The sequence below is a fragment of the Pteropus alecto genome, unplaced genomic scaffold, assembly GCF_000325575.1.
Source record: "Pteropus alecto unplaced genomic scaffold, ASM32557v1 scaffold146, whole genome shotgun sequence".
In the NCBI taxonomy this organism is placed as follows: domain Eukaryota; kingdom Metazoa; phylum Chordata; class Mammalia; order Chiroptera; family Pteropodidae; genus Pteropus; species Pteropus alecto.
The window spans coordinates 23,334,156-23,353,801 of record NW_006442107.1 but is presented as its reverse complement, the minus strand read 5'-3'; the positions used below and the strand labels follow the sequence as shown (position 1 = coordinate 23,353,801).

The window sequence follows — 19,646 nt, the reverse complement described above, 5'->3', positions numbered from 1 at the left end:
AACCTTTCTGCCAACACATTACATTACTGACTCACTGAATTTGTGGTCAATCAAAACCCTTAATGGTTTTTCTCAGGTCCTGCAGCTAGAGCATTATCTTTTCCCACCTGGGATATTTGTTGGTTTGTCTCTGTGAATCGGTATGTGGACATTTGAACTAACTGTAACTAATGCAAGAACATGTAATCTGGTTCTAAAATGCAAATCGCAAATATAAGATAGTGGGGTTTTTAAAATTTGGGCCTAGAGTGTTTATTCAAAATGCCTGCTACACTCAGATCTCCACCCTCAGATTTAGTAGGTCTTGGGCGAGGCCCAGAAATAGGCCTTTTGATCAGTCATGTGAGGTGACTGTGGTGAGCAGGTGGCAGGTGGGCCTCACTTGGAGAAACCGTTAGAAGAGATCCTGCATTCACAGGCAAGTGAGATCCTGGAGGATGCAAGTGGCCGAGTAAGTCTTCAGCGAGGGACGTGATGCATGGTCGGGTAGAGCTGTGTTTTAAAGGGCAGGGAATGCAGGAGAGAGATTGGAGAGCTGAGGTGGTGGTGAGGGTGTGGGAGTGGTGGGTGGGCATCAAGAAATTGCTTAATAGCAGCTGTGAGCACTAACATTTCCAAGTTTTGGTCTGTGAATTTTCCTAGCTCTTTGCCTGATGAGTTTAGAGAACAGATAAAATATGATGATGGTCACAGAAGAGCTGATAGCTTATATTTTTAAAAATACATTTTTGGAGATGTAGATTTAATAACAATAAGAATAACTGTTGACACAAAGTCAGTTTTGATGACAGGACCATATTAAAATTCAAAGCCTCCCGACACTCTTCTTCCCATGGAAAGCTCTTGGACACCTGCAGCTGACCTAATGGAAACATTTAGAATGGCTCCCCCCAGGCCCTGTGTTCCATGGATTTCTGGGACAGCACAGACTGGCTCATGTACAAAAGCTTTAAGCCAGCACTAACTTGCTAACCAAGAAGGCTGAAACAGCCATATGGCCAACTATGATCATTCTGAATTAGTTCAAAGAGTTGAAATTTAGGTTTATAGAAATTTACTTTCTGTTTTTAGTTGTATCACTTTTACAATGAAAAATAAAATGATTTTATTTTTATGTTAGTTATAATTATATACACACCTATATTTTGAATTACTGTATATTATATTCAGTGTGTTTGGAGGCATGTATGAAGTCCAACAGCAGGTTTCAGAAAAGACAGAAACCTGGCTGATATTCAGATCTACTTAATAGTATCACAATAGAAAAAAACCCACTGGAAACTCCCTTGATATTGAAATGTCATATACAATGAATTGAGAAAACTTCAAAGTTTCCAACTTGGGCAAATTTTCATCAATTTTTTTGTTATAATTAGGCAAGAAATAAGTTGACAATTACAAAAACGTTATGGCAGTTCAAATTCTCCTACTAAAGACATTATCATGTAAAATCATTTGTGAACATAAAATTAATCTTTCTGAAGTCTGTTTTCTTAACCACATGTCCCATATGAAGAATCAATGACTTCTTTAAAGGAAGAACCACTATTCCTTGCCCAACTATATAAACTGTAATCACATATTATATATTTCAGTGAGGACATCTCAGAAAGTAAACTGCCTGCCAAATCACTCTCCTTAGAAATCTCTAACTCCCTAGGATCGGCTTAATACTTCCAAAATTTCCTATCATAATACTAGGATTAAGCTTGAAGCAGAAAAAAAGCACATGAAAACAGGGAAAGTTGAAAGCATCTGCTACTGTATCCATCCTGGTAACAAAAGTTGGTGTCCCAGAGTAGAAAACTACTAGTGCAAAAAAGAATCTAAGTAATTCCCCATAAAATTCTCCAATCGTGAGCCTAGAGTGAAAATGTCATGTTTTGAGTTCCTAGGTTGACCCGTGAACCATTACAAGGAACTTCATGGAACTCACCTTCTCGGGCTTGAAAATCATGTAAAAAGGGAAGCACAAATCTATATCATAGCTGAAGAGAAATGAGTGCTCATGACTGCTGAAATTCTTCAAGAGGGTATGAAATCAAGAAAGTTCTCTTACTTTAGTTCTAAATTCAGTGGATGCTCCAAATCCAAAGAGAAATCTCACGATGTCATTATGGCCTTGCTGGGCAGCGAAGAACAGGGCAGTTGTACCTGACTGGGAGAGAGAGAGGCTGGTTTTAAAAGACATTGGTTACATTACATTTGATTTATACATTTTCGAACAAAATGAAACAAAACAATATCCTTGCATACAAACCTTCTAGCCTAGGAAGGGGCTAGATTCGAACTGATTATATTCCTTGGTCAGAAAAGTGATAAGATGAAGGGAAACTTTATTCTTGGTGTAGTGGAATGAATGGTGGACTTCCAAAAGATATGTCTTAATCCTAATATCTAGAACTTGTGAATATTACTTATATGGCAAAAGGAGGGATTATGTTAAGAATTTTGAGAGCCAGAGTTTGTCATGCCTTATCTGGATGGGCCCTAAATCGAATGACAAGTGTCTTTAAAAGAGTGAGGCAGAGTGATATCGGACGCAGAGAGGAGGCAGAGGCAATGTGACCACAGAGGCAGATGTCAGAGTGATGGGGCCTCAAGTCAAGGAACTCCAACAGTCACCAGAAGCTGCAAGAGGTAAAACATGGATTCTCCCCTGGAGCCTCCGGACGGAGTGTGGCCCTGTGGACACTTCCAATTTTCTGTCCTTCAGAACCATGAGAATATAAATTTCCATTGTTTTAAGCCACCTAGTTGGTGGTAATTTGTTACAGCAGCCATGGGAAACTAATATGCTTGGTACAGTATTTAGATTACGCTGGCATTATTTCATATGGAGAATAATTCTGGTTACAAATTTATCACCCCAGAGTCAAAAGCAACCTGTGTACGAATAGGTTCAAAATATTGCCCCAAACAGGACGTATTAACAAGAAACAGTCTGATTCCAATTTTAAACTTACCTTTTTTTTTTAATACCCTATGCTATACTCTAAATTCCTGTGACTGTAACTACTAATTTATACTTTTCTATCCCTTCACCTTTTTCACCCAGCCCCTCAACCCTCCGCCCCTCTAGCAATCACCAGTTTGTTCTCTCTATCTGTGAGTCTGTTTTCATTTAGTTTGTTTCTTACTCTTTAGATTTGACATATAAGTGAAATCATAAGGTATTTATCTTTATCTGTCTGACTTATTTCACTCAGCATAATTAAACTGATCAATGATATTCTGAGACACAAGTTTTTAGCATCCTTTCTTCCTAGGCACTTTTACAAACTACTCAAAGATTGGTACCCAAGTCATTGTATAATCTGAGCAAAATCACCACACCACTCTAGTGAGCAACATATATTTGTCATGTAAAGATGCTCTTCAGTCTAGTGCTGTGTTGTAGGATGAAGCTAACTACACTTTCCCAGACACAGTGAAGAGAAAACCCTCTTTCCATGGCTTAGCTGGGAGCTTTACAGTGTTAGGTTCTCACCTAGGTGTGAGAAGCCAGGGAGAGCATGTCCTCTGTATTACCGATCACTATGAATCTTTTTCTTAAAAGTGTGTTCACATGTGTATGTGAACATATGTGTGTGTGACAGCATCAATGATGCCCACAATTGTGGTAAGACACCTGCTGACACCTTCCTAGACACAACCCTCTATCTCAGACTGTGCCCCCAACTAGACTCAACGCCAGGAAAGCACAGGTGATGTGCCCATTCACAGAGCCTTTCGGCCTGCGATGCAGGAGTGCTTTTCTCCTTGGTTTCCATAAAACGAGTGGGAGGCATCCACCCATTGCCTTCGTGCAGTGAAGTATGCTGGCTTCCAGAAACCTTAAGATGTAATAAGGTCGGGACGGAGAAACTCGGCTAGATTAGAAAAATTCTCATCTTCTTAACAGACGTTAATTTTAGAAACTACTAAGGGTCATTTCTAGGAGTTGTTTCTTCATTAAGAGAAAGGATTTGTTTTTCAATACGCTTTTTTGATACATTAATTACAAAAATCACATTTACAGCAGTTTGAGCCAGCTTTGGAATGTACATACTATTAGTCACTGTGCACATGCATGCAGCAATCTGTAGACAGTAGGAGCGAGGCTTCAGTCTGGTTTGTGAATAGAGGTCTTAGATGCACAGGCTTTGCTGCTGACACCCAGGGCTTCGTGACAACTGCGTGTGCAGCTCCTATGCCTGACGGTTTTACTCGGCCACTATTGCTGGTTCTCTAGAGAAATGGTCTTTGAGGACTACCAGCTTCCAGTTTGTCTCTCTAGCAAGCTCTGTGTGTCTAGATAGCCAACCTAAGAAAACAGCGGCAGGTGCTTTTTCAGGCAACAGATATCCTAATATTGCAAAATGGATTACAAACGAATCAAGGTAGAAAAGCCCATTATATAAATTCCACAGCACTGCTAAGCACTTTCAGCTTCCGAAACAGAGGAGGTGAGCTTGGGGCCTTTCTCTGCTTCAGCAGATCTATTGTCCCAGACCCATGGCCTCAGGGAACCACCAGGAACTTACATAGTTATCATCATTTGAGCCATACAGGTTACCTGTAAACTGGGCACACTTTGGTAAGTCCTCAAGGGCCACCGAGTTCAATGCACAGTAGTTTGCATCTTCAAAAACATTATCTGCACAATTGGAACCAGATATAAAACCATAAAAGCTATACATTGGCTGGAAATCAAATGAATGTTTCTCTTCTTCTCTCAGCTTTTCTCAGTTGTTCTGCATGCTGAACTTGCCTTTAAGGATAAAGTTTTTGAGTAAATAGATCTGGATCATACTGTTTTTATTAGAGAAAATCTGTCTCTTCTTTAAAGTCAAAATAAAAAAAGACTGTATAGCAAAGAGGAAAAATAAAAAGATTAGGGTAATTTTAAACTATAATTCTAAATGGGCCCAAACATTTTCTTCCAAGAAGAAAATTAGCTGCTGAAGTGAAAATAACCCAAAACAATGATCCAGTGTTATGGAAATTGCGCAGAAGAATCTGTGAGAAGACTGGTTGGATTTGCTGTAGTCTCTTTGTACTGCTCGTCTCAACAGACCGGACTTGCTGATCCAGGGCCACAGAGAACCAGACTCCAGATTCTGTCCATTAAATGTCACTCTCCCATGATCCACGGCCAAAAGGACAGTCAGAGGGGAGATGGGAGGGAATTCTAGAAGCCCTGTGAAACATCCAGCCCTTACTCCTCATGTGTCTCAAATGGCTCCACGGAGGGAAGGTGGTCCAGCCTGGAAGGTGGAGTGCATTGCTTGATGAAAGTTTGGTTGATGAATACTCCTTTCTGAAACATCAATGGTAGGGCAGGCCTGTGGATAAGAGTGGATCAAGGAAAACCAAATGCTCCAGTCTAGTTTGGAGCTTGCCCCAGGATGCCCATCTCCGGTCTGAGTCAGTGTGAACTGAGAGGTCAGATTCCCTCTAGGGATGACCTGTGCATGTGTCTCCATGAAGGTTAATTTCCCGGGCCCTATATCGGCTTGGAAATATATAGACCCTTCTCAGACCTGAATTCCAAAGTATGTCAGAATGCCCTGGCCTCCCATTGGTCCTCTGCAGTGGACCAAGAATGGATCCTTAGGCTAGATGGAACTCCTGAGATCGCTCTTGAGTGAGGTGTGGGAAAAGGCTCATATTTTAGTCTGATGCTCACCACATGGGTTTTCCAGGGAGAGCTTATTTAATACATGGCCAGTCAGAGAAATCCTTTGAAAACGTGGTTTGGCAGGGGTGGTTGAGACAGTCTATCGGGCGAGCCTCATTAAGAACAGGTTCTAAAACTTTGATGATCTCCATGAAAATCCTATAAATTCTGTAGCATCTCACCTCAGTGAAAGGAAGAACTGATTTAAGCTTGGGAAGAAATGTTTGAGTGTTTAAGGAACATGGTTAGAGGTTTGGCACCTTGGACTGCACCACATGCACCACAACCAGCTCCTGAGCCTTATTTTAGGCACAACAAAGTCAGAAATCTGGGCTTTAGGGTCACATAGAAGGAAAGCAGTGACTTGCCCTTCCTAACAAGTCACTATTGTGAAAACTCTGAGCCTCTGTCACCTGGGTCATTCTTCTTCAAGTGCAGAACCTGACCTACCTCTCTCTGGAGATTGATGTCCGCCCCTTGGAGAACGAGTTCCTTCACGCAGTCTATGTGACCAGCGTAGGAGGCGACCATGAGGAGTGTGGTGCCATGCTGAATGGAGGAGAGACAGATGAACAATTAGGCCATCGTACGTCAGACAGGGGTCCTGAGGCCGCAGGGATGTCAGCTCCACTCGGGGCATGTCCGAGAGCACAAAAGTTCCCACAGTGATAAAAATGTCTTATGAATAATTTTACAAAGCAAACTAGATGAGAAAAAGCAAAGCAACAAATTGTTGAGGCTGGAATTTTCAATTTAAAAATTCACTTGCTTTCATTACCTTTGGAAATGTAGGCCAAGTGAACCATGGTTACTGTAGTTTAAGGCAGCAGTGATGTAGTGGCCTCATTTTATGATTCATATTAAATGATCCCTGAGCCAAAACACTGCTACTAATGCAAAAAATGGGTTAAATGGTACCAGTTGGTTTTCAGAGTTTAAAAGTCTTTAAGACTCATTCAAGTAGAGATAAAAGGCAACACGATGAAGTAAGAGACTACAGAAGTAAGAGTCAGAAGTCCTAGGATCCCAGCAAACAGTGTAACCTGGGGCAAATTGCTTACAATTCCTGGGACTCATTTACCTCATCTTTAAAATGAGGAGTTAGATGGGGTGATCACCAAGGCTTCTTCCAGCTTTTAGGTTTAAGGACTTGAGGTGTACCATCTGGCGTGGACCTCTTAATTCAAGTCGACTGTTGTAGTTTAATGTATAGTTGTTTACGAGGGCTTGAAATTGTAATCTGAACTACCACCTCTGCATACTTAGCAAACTGCCTTCCAGGAGCAGATGACGAGACAGACAGTTCTGAACATAAGGCTCTCTAGGATACAGGGATAAGTAACTCTTAGAAGTTTCGTGTTATTTACATCTGTGAGCTTTTGTAGAAAGGCAGTATAGTTCAGTGGGCTCTGACAGTATGACCTTGGGCAGGTTATCTAACCTTCCAAAGGCTCATTCTCCTCATCTGTAAAATGGAGAATAATAATAGTATCTGCCTGATTAAATAGGTAAATGAAATAATTCAGGTAATGTGCTTAGCATAATGTTAGATTTTTAATTCAGCAACTGTTAGAAAATAACAGTTCAGTAAATGTTAGGTTATCATCTGGCTTTTGTTGACTTCTGTGAATGTTAATGCTGGTTTTGGAAGTCTTGTTTGCTATAAATAAAAAGTATAGGTAGAGTCAAGAAAGGCTAATGGCTTCATGGAAGTGCTCTGTGGTACTTTCTCTATCCCATGTGACCGTGTTTTGTATTTCAATGTAAGGCCTTCATGTAGGCTATATCATCCATTATGCAGTTGAAACCCTTCTTTCATATTTTCCAAGGTTAGAGTGGCAAGCTTTGTATTACTAACTTCCTCTTGAATATGAGAAATTTTTATTTAGATTGAGGATAGAACAAACCTTGCTTTAAAACCAGTTAAAACATACAAGCTATGAGAAGTGAGAATTTTTTTTTTTTATCATAGGTCACATTGGCCTTAGAATAAAAATTAATCGTGAGCCAGAGGATGCACAGAGAACTTAATTTGGATATTTAAAAACTAAAACAAAAAACGGTAGGCTCATCTGTATTAAAGTGAGGAGACATGAATGAAACAAATAACAAAAAATACTTTTTTATAGATTATATTTTAATTCTACATCAGGGTCAATTAAGAAGAAATCGGAGGTTGAGATAAAGGAGAAAGAGAATAAAGAAGTGGTATCTGTTGATGCATTAAGCTACATGAAAATATTTCCTTTACATTCAAAACTTATTAGCTTGACTGATTTTAATTCTCTAAAGATTAAGGTTACTTTGTTTCACTGCCTGATGTTAAAATGTCTTTTAAAATGAGCTGATTTCGAACAGGATATAATGGATATAAATGTAGTACAAACCACGATGAGCAAGATGGTAATATACAGACATTCATATGTCTAAAAAGGCATAGAAGAACCTTGCCATCGCACATCTTTGTGGATTAAAGTGTGTCAGAGAGATGAGCCAAGCAAAAAAATGTAAGCATCATGTGAAGATAACATTAATCTAGGAAGTGAGGATGAATGTTAGCAAATCAAAGTGCTGCTATAAAGTGGGTTGCCTAGAGATAATGCATTTTTTCTTTACACTGCTATTCATTGGAAAAGTTTGAACATGGTCTGAGGTTCGGAGCAGTGCCCAGCAAAGCACTGGGGCCTGTCCCCAAATTCTATCAGCTCTCACAGGCATCCCAGGTAATTCTGAGGCTTGGCCCCATTGGCGCTACTAGCCCAGAGATCATTTACCACAAGAAGAAACCATCCTGGAATCTAGACTCCATGTGCAGGCAACATGCAGGGAGGCCGAAACCCACCCAACGAAATGTCCACAGGAACAAAGGCCTGTGCCAGACCCGAACATCAACCCGCCCCTCAATTACCACCAATCTTAGAAGTCCTTTTACAATGAACAAGCACCTAGAATTATCATCATTTAGACTTGCTCCATTGGCTTAAGGAATCATCTCTCCAGAAAGCTTCTGATAAAATGGCTTTTTGTTTTAAATAGGAGGCAGAACCTATAAACGTATTAGTATCTATTCATAGAAGCAATTTTTTTTTGATCAAAACAGCTCCTGGTCACTTAGCAGACAGAGAAAGAGTTTGAGTCCTGAGGAAAAAGGAGGTGGTGGTAGGAGGTAACTTCTGATGGGGAAAGGGCACGGAAGAGGCTGAGAACGTGAGGTTTTCTAGGGGGCAGCACATGTGTGGCAATGCGTGGTGGCCCTGGGAAGCTGGAAGGCAGGTCATAGGGGTGTCTGAGAAGGTGTAGCTTCAAGAATAAGGGAAAAAGTGGTCATTAACATGGTTGATGGGTGAGGCCACAATGAAAACCAGCATTCCTACTCCAGTCCTGCCCAGTGTGGCACTGCTGCCCAGTGACACCCAAAGAAGACTGCATGGCCAGTATGCAGATGCCCAGTCTGGGTCCTGGAGAGGAACAGATGGTACATTCAAATTAGGATGATTGAAAGAAAGTTTAATAAAGGGACTATTTATAAAACTCTGCTCTGGGTGTAGGGACATTACAAAGAACAGTGTAGGACTGGGAGCTAGTAACAGTGAGTTCCAATGCCAGCCCAGGCCTAAAGGCACCAAGGGAAGGTAGTGGCTCCCAGGACACAGAATGAGAGTCCTGCTGTCAGACAGAACTGGGGAGGGGAGCAATGGGCTCCCCAAGGTCCCTATCTTTCCACCCTCTGACCCCTGCCAATGTCCCCATTGGCCAAACCTAACTGGAAGCCAGAAGAAAGCGAGTCCACTAGGCCAGGCCACAGAGGACACTGGAGAAGGGTGCAAGTGACTCTGAAGGAGCAAACCCAGGATATCCGCCACCGATGCCCCCAGTGGGCGGGCGAACTGAAGCAAACCCTGTCTCCCGCAAGCTGGTGGCTGATCTCAATTACCAAATTTGTGCAATAAAAGCTGGAAATGGCACATCCTGTTTTCAGGAAAACAATAAGGCTCCTTAGGAAAACAAGAAGGCTCCTTTGAAAAACATTTTATTTAGATCCTAAGATCAAAACATTTCTGCTCTCTCTCTTCTCATCTTAGGTCCTCCTTGTCCCAGGAGATGTGGAGAAATCCTGCTGAGTCCAGAGGAATCAGTGCCTCTGGCCAGGGAGGTAAGGGCTCCCTAAGTGATGACTGCCAGTGGGCAATAGTGTCCATTTTTAGTTCCCCTTAATTGACAACAAATGTATTGATGTTTGCAAAAGTAATGAAAGGACGAGGGACTGGGTGGAGGCTTCTATTTCTCAGTTCACTCACCCTTGCAGAAAAAACCTAACTCCCACCTCCACAGCAGCCCACTTCTGCTCTAAATTATCTCCACCTTTCCACGAAAGCTGCTGGTTTGAATTCTCTAACCCTTTCTTTTTTGGAATCTGCCAATTCTGATTCCCAGTGAAGTGTGGCCTCCCATTCCCTATTGTGGCCTCCTTTTGTTTTATGCGTGTAAATATTTCCCCGATATATTTTTAAGTTCACCACGGTACCTTGGACTTTTTGAAAAGGATATAGCAAGCAAATACAAAAAGGTAGGTGAGCAGTGTGAAGGGAAATGTATTTAGGTGGTGCTCTCATGCCGACGAGGGGGACATGGCGTGCTCTTGGCATGCGTATACCGAATGAGTTCATCCGTACACTGTCCCTGCAGTCCACGTCCACCCGGCCGCTGTTCAGCAACAGCCTGAGCAGAGCCAGGTTTCCTCTCCTCGCTGCCCAGAATGCGGCATTGGCAAGTGGAGTTTCCTTCTGCAGAAGCAAAATGAAACAGGATCTTAAAGTCCACATCAGTTAACATGACCGCTTCTACACAAATATATACCACTCAAAAAGCAGAACTTCCAGATGTAGCATATCATTTGCAAGATTGCTCCTCCGGCAAGAAAAGACTACAATATACTTGGTCATGGAATGCATTGTTTTAGAGCAGATACCTGAGCCCTAGTGCTGTTATGAAGAGCAAAGTTGTTGATAATACAGCACTATTAATACCCCATTTCCCACCAATGCACTCACTTTCCTGCCTCTGTGTCTTTGTTCACGGTTTCCTTTTTGCTTGAAATGAGGTTTTCCCCATCCTTCAAGGCCAAGTCTCTGTTTAAAGGCTATTTCCTCCCTGAAACATTCCCAAATCTCTCTTCACCTCTAAGCAGAGAAAACCCACTTCCAATCCTGACCTCCCAAAGGAGTTTACCCGCACCTTTTCTATGTCCTCAACACCTTCTACCCCATTCCAGCTGTTTGAGTAAAGGCCTCACTTTCTCTCCTCCTAATTTTCTTTGCTTCAGCTGGGTCTTGCCAGAGGTTTCAATTAAGAACCGGGAACTCTGGGCAGCAAATGCTCTTATGTGTCCTCGTATGGATCCTTCACACGGGGTTAGAGCTGTAAAGTTAGCGTTGGCACCAGACCCACAGGGAGAATAATGCTGGAAAACCATTTTCCAAAATGAGAGAGGCAGAATTGGCTGCGGCACGACTTTTCTAAAACAGACCAATCTGGATTTGTAGAGAACAGTCATGGTGGGAGCGGAGTGCGGAGGGCAGGCCTGGAACCAGACAGCTTTGGGTTTGAATCCCAGTGCTGCACAATGGACTGGGCCCTGGTAGGTCTCAATTTCAGACAGAGATCACATTACTTGTCTTGAAGTTTACGATAAGGATTAAACCATGTAGGTTAACTGCGGTGCCCAACACATCATAAATGCTGACAAATGCTAATTTCCTTCTCTCCATTTTTCTTTACGAAGTTAGCATCAATAGGCAAAATTAAACTCAGAGTATTGGTACTAATAAAGAATTTTGCTGGTCTCAGGAAATTTTCCAGTATTCAAATTGTTTAACAAAAACACTTTTTTGGGGGTAGGCTTAAAACACCCACCTGATCCAAAAGGCCTTTTATGCAATGTCTTTTAAGTGTATCGACAAAGTATCAAATATAATACCTAACTTACCTATGCTAAGCTAAAGAGAAAACACCAACAATTTCAGCTACTCCATGGAGCCATCTAAATGGAAGCACAGAGAAAGCAGAGTGATGGCAGCGTTTGTTGGTATGAGGATTTCATTCCAGAAGCACTTCAGCACAATACGACTTCGTGTTCTTGTGCATTCTTGAATGCATGCAAAGCAGGGAGTGATAAGAAGATTACAAACATACTTTGAATAGCTTCTTGGCTTCGTTAGGAGGGAAAAAATCACCTCAGATTCCAGGTGAACAATTTGCTTCCCCTGAAGGTGTAAATTTTACTGTCCCAGGAGTTTTTGAGCCAAACTGGCATGGTAGTGTTCACATTCAGTGTTTGTGGCTTTTGCACCAGGCTGGGTCTAACGTTATTGATGTTATTAACTGGGTGAAGCAAGAGCAAGGCAGGTTCGACTTGTGTAATGAGTCACGGAACAATGCCCTATTAATAAAAAGATTGCACGAGGAGGCCAAAATGAAGTTTGGGAGGATGTAAGTTAGGAAGAGAATTGAATATGCACTATGGAACAGCTCTGCTGGCTTTTCTTGAAACATGAAAACTTGAGAGTAATAAATTGTAAACCATTTTCAGTGATTTCATTGTTTCACTTTAATCCCAAATACCTTTCAAAAACCATTAGCCAACTACAATCTTCTATTGCTCAGGTCAGAAGCCTCTCCTGCCGATAGGATGGATTCAGGGATTTCTCTCCTACTCCAGCTAGACATCCTAGTTTCCTAGAAGGTTCCAGATTTGTAAAAAGCTATAAACATTTCATTTTTTTCACAAGGGTTTGTTTGGTTTGTTGGGAGATAGAGGCATGATAGAGTAATCGACTTGGGGTAAGAAAGCTGAGTTGAAGTCCTGACCCTGCTTCTTCCCAGCTCTGTGACCTTGGGCAGGTTATTTAACTTCTCTCTACCCCGGTAAAACAGCATCAATAATAATAGTAGTAACTCAATCATATATTGTTGGAGGATTAAATGAGATAATACAAGTAAATGTACTTTAATAGTAAACACAAAAATTCTAGCTATAAATGCACAGCCCTCACGGCTTATTAAAATACCTGCCCAGGTGAAGTTGTTTACCTGGTCACCAGCATGTGCTAGGGACAGTGGTAGTGGCCAGGGGCTACAACTAGAGGTGTGAATCACATTGATCTCTGCTCATAGTGGCTTTATGGCCCGGTAGGAAAATAACTCATGTCAAGAGGCATCAGAGTTATTATCGGAGAGTAGGAATGCAGACACTTGTGGTCAGAGCAGAGAACGGTCAATTCTACCTGAGGAAAGTGGCCAGGGCTGTCTTCGAAGAGAGGGAATTCTTGGGAAGAGTTCTGAAAGATGAGCAGGGGCATTGGTGATGTGCATCTCAGGCTGACGGGGTGGTGATACAAAGACACTGAGACTCTCCACAGCATCTGAGAAGCATCTCTACCTGGGAAGGGCTGGGGTGAAAGGTGTGAGAGGAGAGAGGGCAGCAGATGCTGTGGGGCAGGTCGTCAGGGCCAGATCCTGGAGGGTCTGCTGTGCCAAGCTGATGGAGTTTGCACTTTGTCTTGGTGGGCATGGGGAAGTCGAGGAAAGGTTTTAAGATGCGGGGAGACTATCAGTTCTGCATTGCAGGAAGGTCCTGTGGCAGCTTCAGGGAGAATGGACTGAGGACTGGAGCCAGACTGTGAGGGTTAGGAGGCAGCTGCAGAAATGGGACAAGAGATGATGAGGGCCTGAGCTGAGGCAACGAGAATGGGGATGGCAGGATGAGACAGACTGGGGACATTTTAAGACACTAAACTGAATAGTCTTGATCTGCAAATGTTTGTGCAGGAGAGGAGGGAGAAGCAGTCTGGATTGAGTCCCAGGTTTCTGGTTTGAGTGCCTGGTTGATGTGACACCACTCATGAAAGTTGGAAATACCATAGGAAGGATGAGTTTTGGGGAAAAATAATTTCAGCTTTGAACATGCTGAGTTTCAAGTGTCTATGGGGCATCCAGGTGGAAAGGTCTAGCAAAGAAAAGGGCAACTCTCCTATCGCACTGTGGCTGACACATTATGGGAGGGCAGGAATCTTGAGCTAATACTAGATGCTTATTCTGTACCACTCGGTATACTGTCTGCATATACTAGCTCATTTAATCCTCATCACAGTGAAGTGGATCCTGTTACTATCTAACTACACAGATGAACTAAGTGAGAAATGACAAGGCAATCTTCAGCCCCAGGTGGTCTGGCCCTCGAAGTTGTCCTTTTAGCCATCACACTTTTCTGCCTCCTGTGGAATTGTCCTCCTGTAGACAGAGAGGCAGTATGGACCCCAGTGACCTCCTTCCTATTCTCATTCCAAGCTCCTCTTCTGCCATGATGGCAAGTCCCCCAGACTTCCTTCTCTTTGGGGCTTGTGCACACCATATTGTCTGAGTAACTTCCAAACGTCCTCGGGTACAATATACACAAATCACAAACGCAGTGGAGCGGACCAGCAGCAAGCCCTCCAGCCTTTAAAGGAGACAATGTGTGTCACACATATCACAAAGTACTTTACCAAGCATGCTATTACTACCTCTTTCTTGGTTTTTCTCATCTCTACAAAGAGGCCAGTGAGCCTCCCTTAGGGTTGTTGGTTGCAATATTATGAGGAACAGCAATGACAACCAATGTTGACATCTCGCTCTGTATCAGGCAGTGTGCTAAGCAGTTCCACTGCTCTGATGTATTTAAATCCAGAAACAACCCCGTGAGGTAAGTGTTATTATTCCTCTCATTTTTAAGATGAGGCAACAGAGTCACAGCAGTGAATTACTCAAGGTCATACAGTTAGGAAGTAACAAGGCCAGGATTCAAACCCAAGTCTGTTTGAGTCCAGAGTCCGAGGTCTTATATCTTATACCTTGTGAGAAAAGTTGAGCATGTACTTCCAGATATGCCATATTTTCTTCTCATTTTTTCCTCATTTACTGCCAGAATTTTGGCCCATACATTATTAATTAGCACACTACCATAAATTAAGTACAGAAAGGAAGGGGTGAGAAAACATAGAAGGGAAATTGTTATTTGTACAGAATTGGAATTCTAATTAAAAGCTAAGAGGGGGTATAGATTTAAACTATTCTTTAAAAAAGGGTTTAGAATAATGTGGAATTCAGTTGTATACTATTAATTCAATCAAGAGAATATTGGCTTTGTTCAATAATGTATTTCTTTGATGTCAGAGGCCACTTTAATAAGGGTATAATGAGGGATAGAGAAGCCATGTGCAGAAGGATGCTTTTGATGTATTACTGGCTATTCTAATCTACTGTCCACTTTCTGCTAAGTATTTGAAAATTTCAGAATGCTTAGTAAACATTAAAGAAGGCTAAGCCTGTATTGTCAGCTATGTTACACTTCTGTAAGTGATAAGAATCTAAAGAGAAAAAGTAAGTGATGTGCCCCAGGCCTTCTGCCTTAGAGGTGAGAATCATATAGCACCAGCATTTCCAAACTCAAGACCATGTTTAAAGTCTGTTTAACATATATATATCCAGAATAGGCAAATTGATAGCAATAGAAAGTAGATTAGCAGTTATCCGAAGGTGAGAAGTTTGGGAGAATAAAGAGTGACTACTAATGGTTATGTGGTTTCTTTTGGGGGTGATTAAAATACTCTAAAATCGATTATGTTGATGGTGGCACAACTCTGCGAATATACAAAAACTGAAATGAACACTTTAAATGGGTGAATTATATGTGATCTGTATCTCAATAAACCTGTTTAAAAAACATATATGGCTTTGTTGATTTATTTTATTGTGGCGCATCTAAACGATTCCAGCTGATCAGTGAATTGGAGTTGATTATGAGATAATTTACGTACTTTCAGAATAAGGATAAAACATACAAGTTCCTGTGTTTCTGGCCAAGGCACGAGAAGTTTCTATCACTAAGATGAAACATAGCATTGAGATGCTTTATCTGCTTAGGTAACATACGCTCAGGAAAGACTCGGGAGTGTTCTTTATCTAATGATGTTTCCTCTATTACAGTAAGTTTTCTCACTGTATTAGAATCTAACCATCCTAACTGTATTAGACTTTTGACAACCTCAGCCTTGAAGAATAAGTGCTGAGTAAGTAAAAGAGCTATTATAAAGTCAAAAGTCAATGTACTGAAATCCATGAACTTTATTTCACAAAAAGGCTCAGAACTGCACTCTGAGTTTGCTTTTGTTTTAAAAATAATTCTCATGAACATGTCTGTTTTCCTAACCAGAACAAATTACGAGTTGCCAATTGTGAAAGAGGAAGTTTATCAGAGGCAAACCGATAGCACAAAGTGACTGCTGACAGCATAATGGAGGAAGGACTAAAAAATAGATGCAGAAGGGTCCATGTGACTCAGAAGCAAATGGCCCTACATGTGGAGACTGTGAGTCATCAAGCAGAGGCTAAATTGTGATTTATAACGCTCTGTTTATTCTCTCACAGACCAGACCAGCAATGCTGTTGGAGACCCAGGGCCTGGAGCCTACAAGCCTTTCAGGAGCCTATGAAAATGAAACAGTTAATCTACGGTTCTGCAATCAAAGTTAATGAATATTTAATTAAGTAGCTACAAAATGTACCATCTTGTCAACTTTTTTAATTGCTAAAATTGGTATTCATAAAACATTGATGACCCATGAAAGTAACTTGTAGGTCTGATTTTCTCACTACATGAGAATTAGTAACTACAGAGAGCAATGACAGGAAAATCACGGACAAAGGTAAATTAAATGTTATTCATGGCTAAATAATTTTAAAAGCAATATTATAAAAATCCTTCCAGAAATGTACACTAAAAAGTCTCTGTTATTACTGTGGGCTGTGCCACATTTTAATATGTTTGATATGTTAGCTCAGGCTCGTGCAGGCTTAGTCCACTGACCTGAGACTCTGCTCCCCTCCCCCTCCAGCCTTGCTCCTGTGCCTTTTGGAACTGCATGGAAAATCAACTCCTCTTCATCCTTAACCTAGCACAGAGTGTTTCCTCTGTCTCCTTGCCACAAGCTCCTCAGCACCCCTCCCTGGTAGAGACTGGGCCACCTCCCACACCAGCCCTAGGGTGGGAAACGGGGTTGGGCACTCCTCATCTGGCTTCTGGACAATGCCCTTCTAGTTAGGTGTACAAATCTCTGCTTTTTTCAAGACTCAGGCCATCCCATCTTCTCATCCTCTGTCTCACCTCACCTGGTAGTTGTCACCTCCTAATCATTTTTTGTTCTTGAGTGAAAATTTTGGTACTTCTCTTTCTGCCAAATTCTGACTTCGTCCTTGACTTTGCTTTACAAAACATCAATATCCACACTCAACCTCACCTTTCCTCTTACTCCAATGGAAGAGGTTTTTTTCCACCTGTCTGGTTAATCTCTACAATTAATAAGCCCTGCTCACTCTCTGCTCCGCCTACCTCCTGAGTATTTCATCCCTCAGCTTATTCATCCCTCAGCTCAATCATCCCCTCTACTCCCAAGCCTTTTTAGCACTCCCTATTGTCATTTTAAAATGCTTTTTTTATTGATGTAATTTGTATACTACAAAATCCATCCTTTTAAAGAATTCAGTGGTTTTTAGTGTATTTTCAGGATTTTACAACCGTCACCATACTATTCCAGAACATTCTGTCATCTCAAAAGGAAACCTTGTACCTATTAACAATCACTCCTTGTTCCCCCTCTGCCCCCCACTTCTCTAGCCCCTGGCAACCACTAATCTACTTTCTTTCTCTATGGATTTGCCTATTCTGGACACCAGAGCTTCCTCTCTCCCCCATATGATATAGTAAGAAGGTGGCTGTTTGCAAGCCAGGAAGAGGGCTCTCACTACATACTGAATCTGCCAACAGCTTGATCTTAGACTTTCTAGCCTCCAGCACTGTGAGATATAAAATTCCTGTTGTGTAAGCTACCCAGTCTATAGTATTTTGTTACGGCAGACCTAACTAACTAAACTATACCATGTTTTGTTTATTATCAGTTGATAGACATTTGGGTTGTCTTCACTCTTCCCACCAGCAATGTATGAGGGTTCTAATTTCTCCACATCCTTGCCAACGCTTGTCATGGACTGTCTTGTCGATTACTGTCATCCCGTTGGGTGTGATGTGATATCTCACTGCGGTTTTGATTTGCATTTCCTTGATGGCTAATAATGTTGAACATCTTTTCAGTGGCTTATTGGCCCTTTATATATCTTATTGGGACAAATGTGTATTCATATCCTTTGCCCATTAAAAAAATTGTTTTAAATTGTTGAGATGTCTATTATTTAAAGATGCTTAAGTCTCTACCATTTAAGAGCAAACAAACCCTGGCCAAGTCTGGATTCCTGTTTTTTCCTGCTGCAGCCACTGTTACTTGTAGAATTTTTTGAAAGAATTCACTTGTGGTTTCCACTTGCTCTCTTTTCAAGCTATTGCAATCTGGCTCTTGAATTAAACACTTCACTGAAACTGCTCTCATCAAGGTCACCAGTGGATGTTTTGTTACTAAATTCAATGAACACTTTTCAATTCTTAGCCTGTTTGATTTCTCTGTGGTATTTAAACCTGAGTCTTTCTTCATGTTTATTGAAAGACTAGAGATTCTTGGCTTAAATGCCAGCACATGCTTCTGAATGTTCTCATAGGTTTCTGGCTGGTGGTCAGTTTTCTCAATGGGCTTCTCTTATTCTGCTCATTCTTAAGTCTTGATCTTCAAGATTTTGTCCTCAGCCCTCTTATTTTCCACCTTTACGTGGTCTCACTAGGCAACCACATTGCATCCCATGGGTTCAACTACTACTTGACACTGCTCATTCCTAACTCTTATCCCCATCTCCTGCCCAGACAACCCTCCTGGGCTTCTGGTTTGTACAACTGTCTAATCAGCATCTCTACTTGGACTCCCATCAATCCTTAAACTTTACATGTTGCAGACTAAACATTTTCTCTTTACCTCTCTGACCTTCCCTAACTCTGTGACTAACATAAATTGCTGAATCCTGAAAATTAAAAAACATTTAAAGTTACTCATATTTATTTACTTCCATCTTAAACACCTGTGCCCTAATCCAGTACCATTTAACAAGATGACATCAAGATCCTCCTGACTGTTCTCCCAGCTCCACTCTCTTCTCCAAACTGTAGCCAGAGAGATATTTCTAATCTGCAAATCTCACCATGTCATTCCTCTGCTTACACGTGCTACTGTAGGAGATGGGATTACAGTGGCTCTGGAGGCAGAGACACTAGGGTTTCAATCTTAACACCATTCACTTAGTGGCTGCAGGACTGTGGGAGGAGTTGTTTAACTTCTCCATTTTTTTTTAAGCCACGAAACTTATCATTTCATGGGTCTTCCTGAGGGTTCAGAAGATGCACCTTGATGTCTTTGGTTCAAAGTTAGGTGCATTTTAAGTGCTCGATTCATTTTAACGATTGTTTTTATTAAAACCTTTCAATAGAAGCAGATCAGCTAACTTCACTTTCATCCCAAAACGAGGGGGATATAATAGAATGACTTTAATAAATGCTTTTAAAACAAGACTCTTTTGGACACTGAAGCCTGGTAATCAATTGCCGCCCCACTCTGTGCTGGTCACTCAGGTTCAGTGTCCAAAAAAGTACTCTGCTGAGGAGGCAGCAGCAGCGTGGCTGGCATCCCGAAACCCGGACGCAGTATCGGGAATCGATGCCGCAGCCCCTGTCCCTCCCCCGCGCGGCAGCAGGAAAGCGCTGACCCAGGACTTCTTCCCCGCCCCCGCCGGTTACCCCGGCGACAGTCCCCGCCGCTCCTTAGCCGGGCGGCAAGGCTCACCACACCTGCAGTCAGAAGTAACGAAAGCCCTTCGAGCAAAGCTCACACAACCAAACCGCAAAACCATCGCAGCCAGGTCGCCTCCTCCTGTCCTCCGCCAGCGCCCGGGGCGGCGCCCAGTCCACTCTGCGGGCCCCGCGGCGGCGGCTCAGGCAGTTCCTGGGTGCGGGGCC

At 42.0% G+C, this 19,646-nt stretch overlaps 1 protein-coding gene across 1 annotated transcript in view; it reads right to left on the bottom strand.

Annotated features, from left to right (window-relative positions):
• Positions 1-19,646, bottom strand: part of ANKRD29 (ankyrin repeat domain 29) — a 44,431-nt gene that overhangs the window by 24,098 nt on the left and 687 nt on the right. Inside the window, exons 3-5 of the mRNA XM_025038549.1 lie at positions 10,336-10,446; positions 6,113-6,211; positions 2,060-2,158 (exon numbers count right to left, since the gene is read on the bottom strand). Of these exons, the coding sequence (XP_024894317.1) occupies positions 2,060-2,158; positions 6,113-6,211; positions 10,336-10,446 (309 nt within the window). The remainder of the gene's footprint in view (positions 1-2,059; positions 2,159-6,112; positions 6,212-10,335; positions 10,447-19,646) is intronic.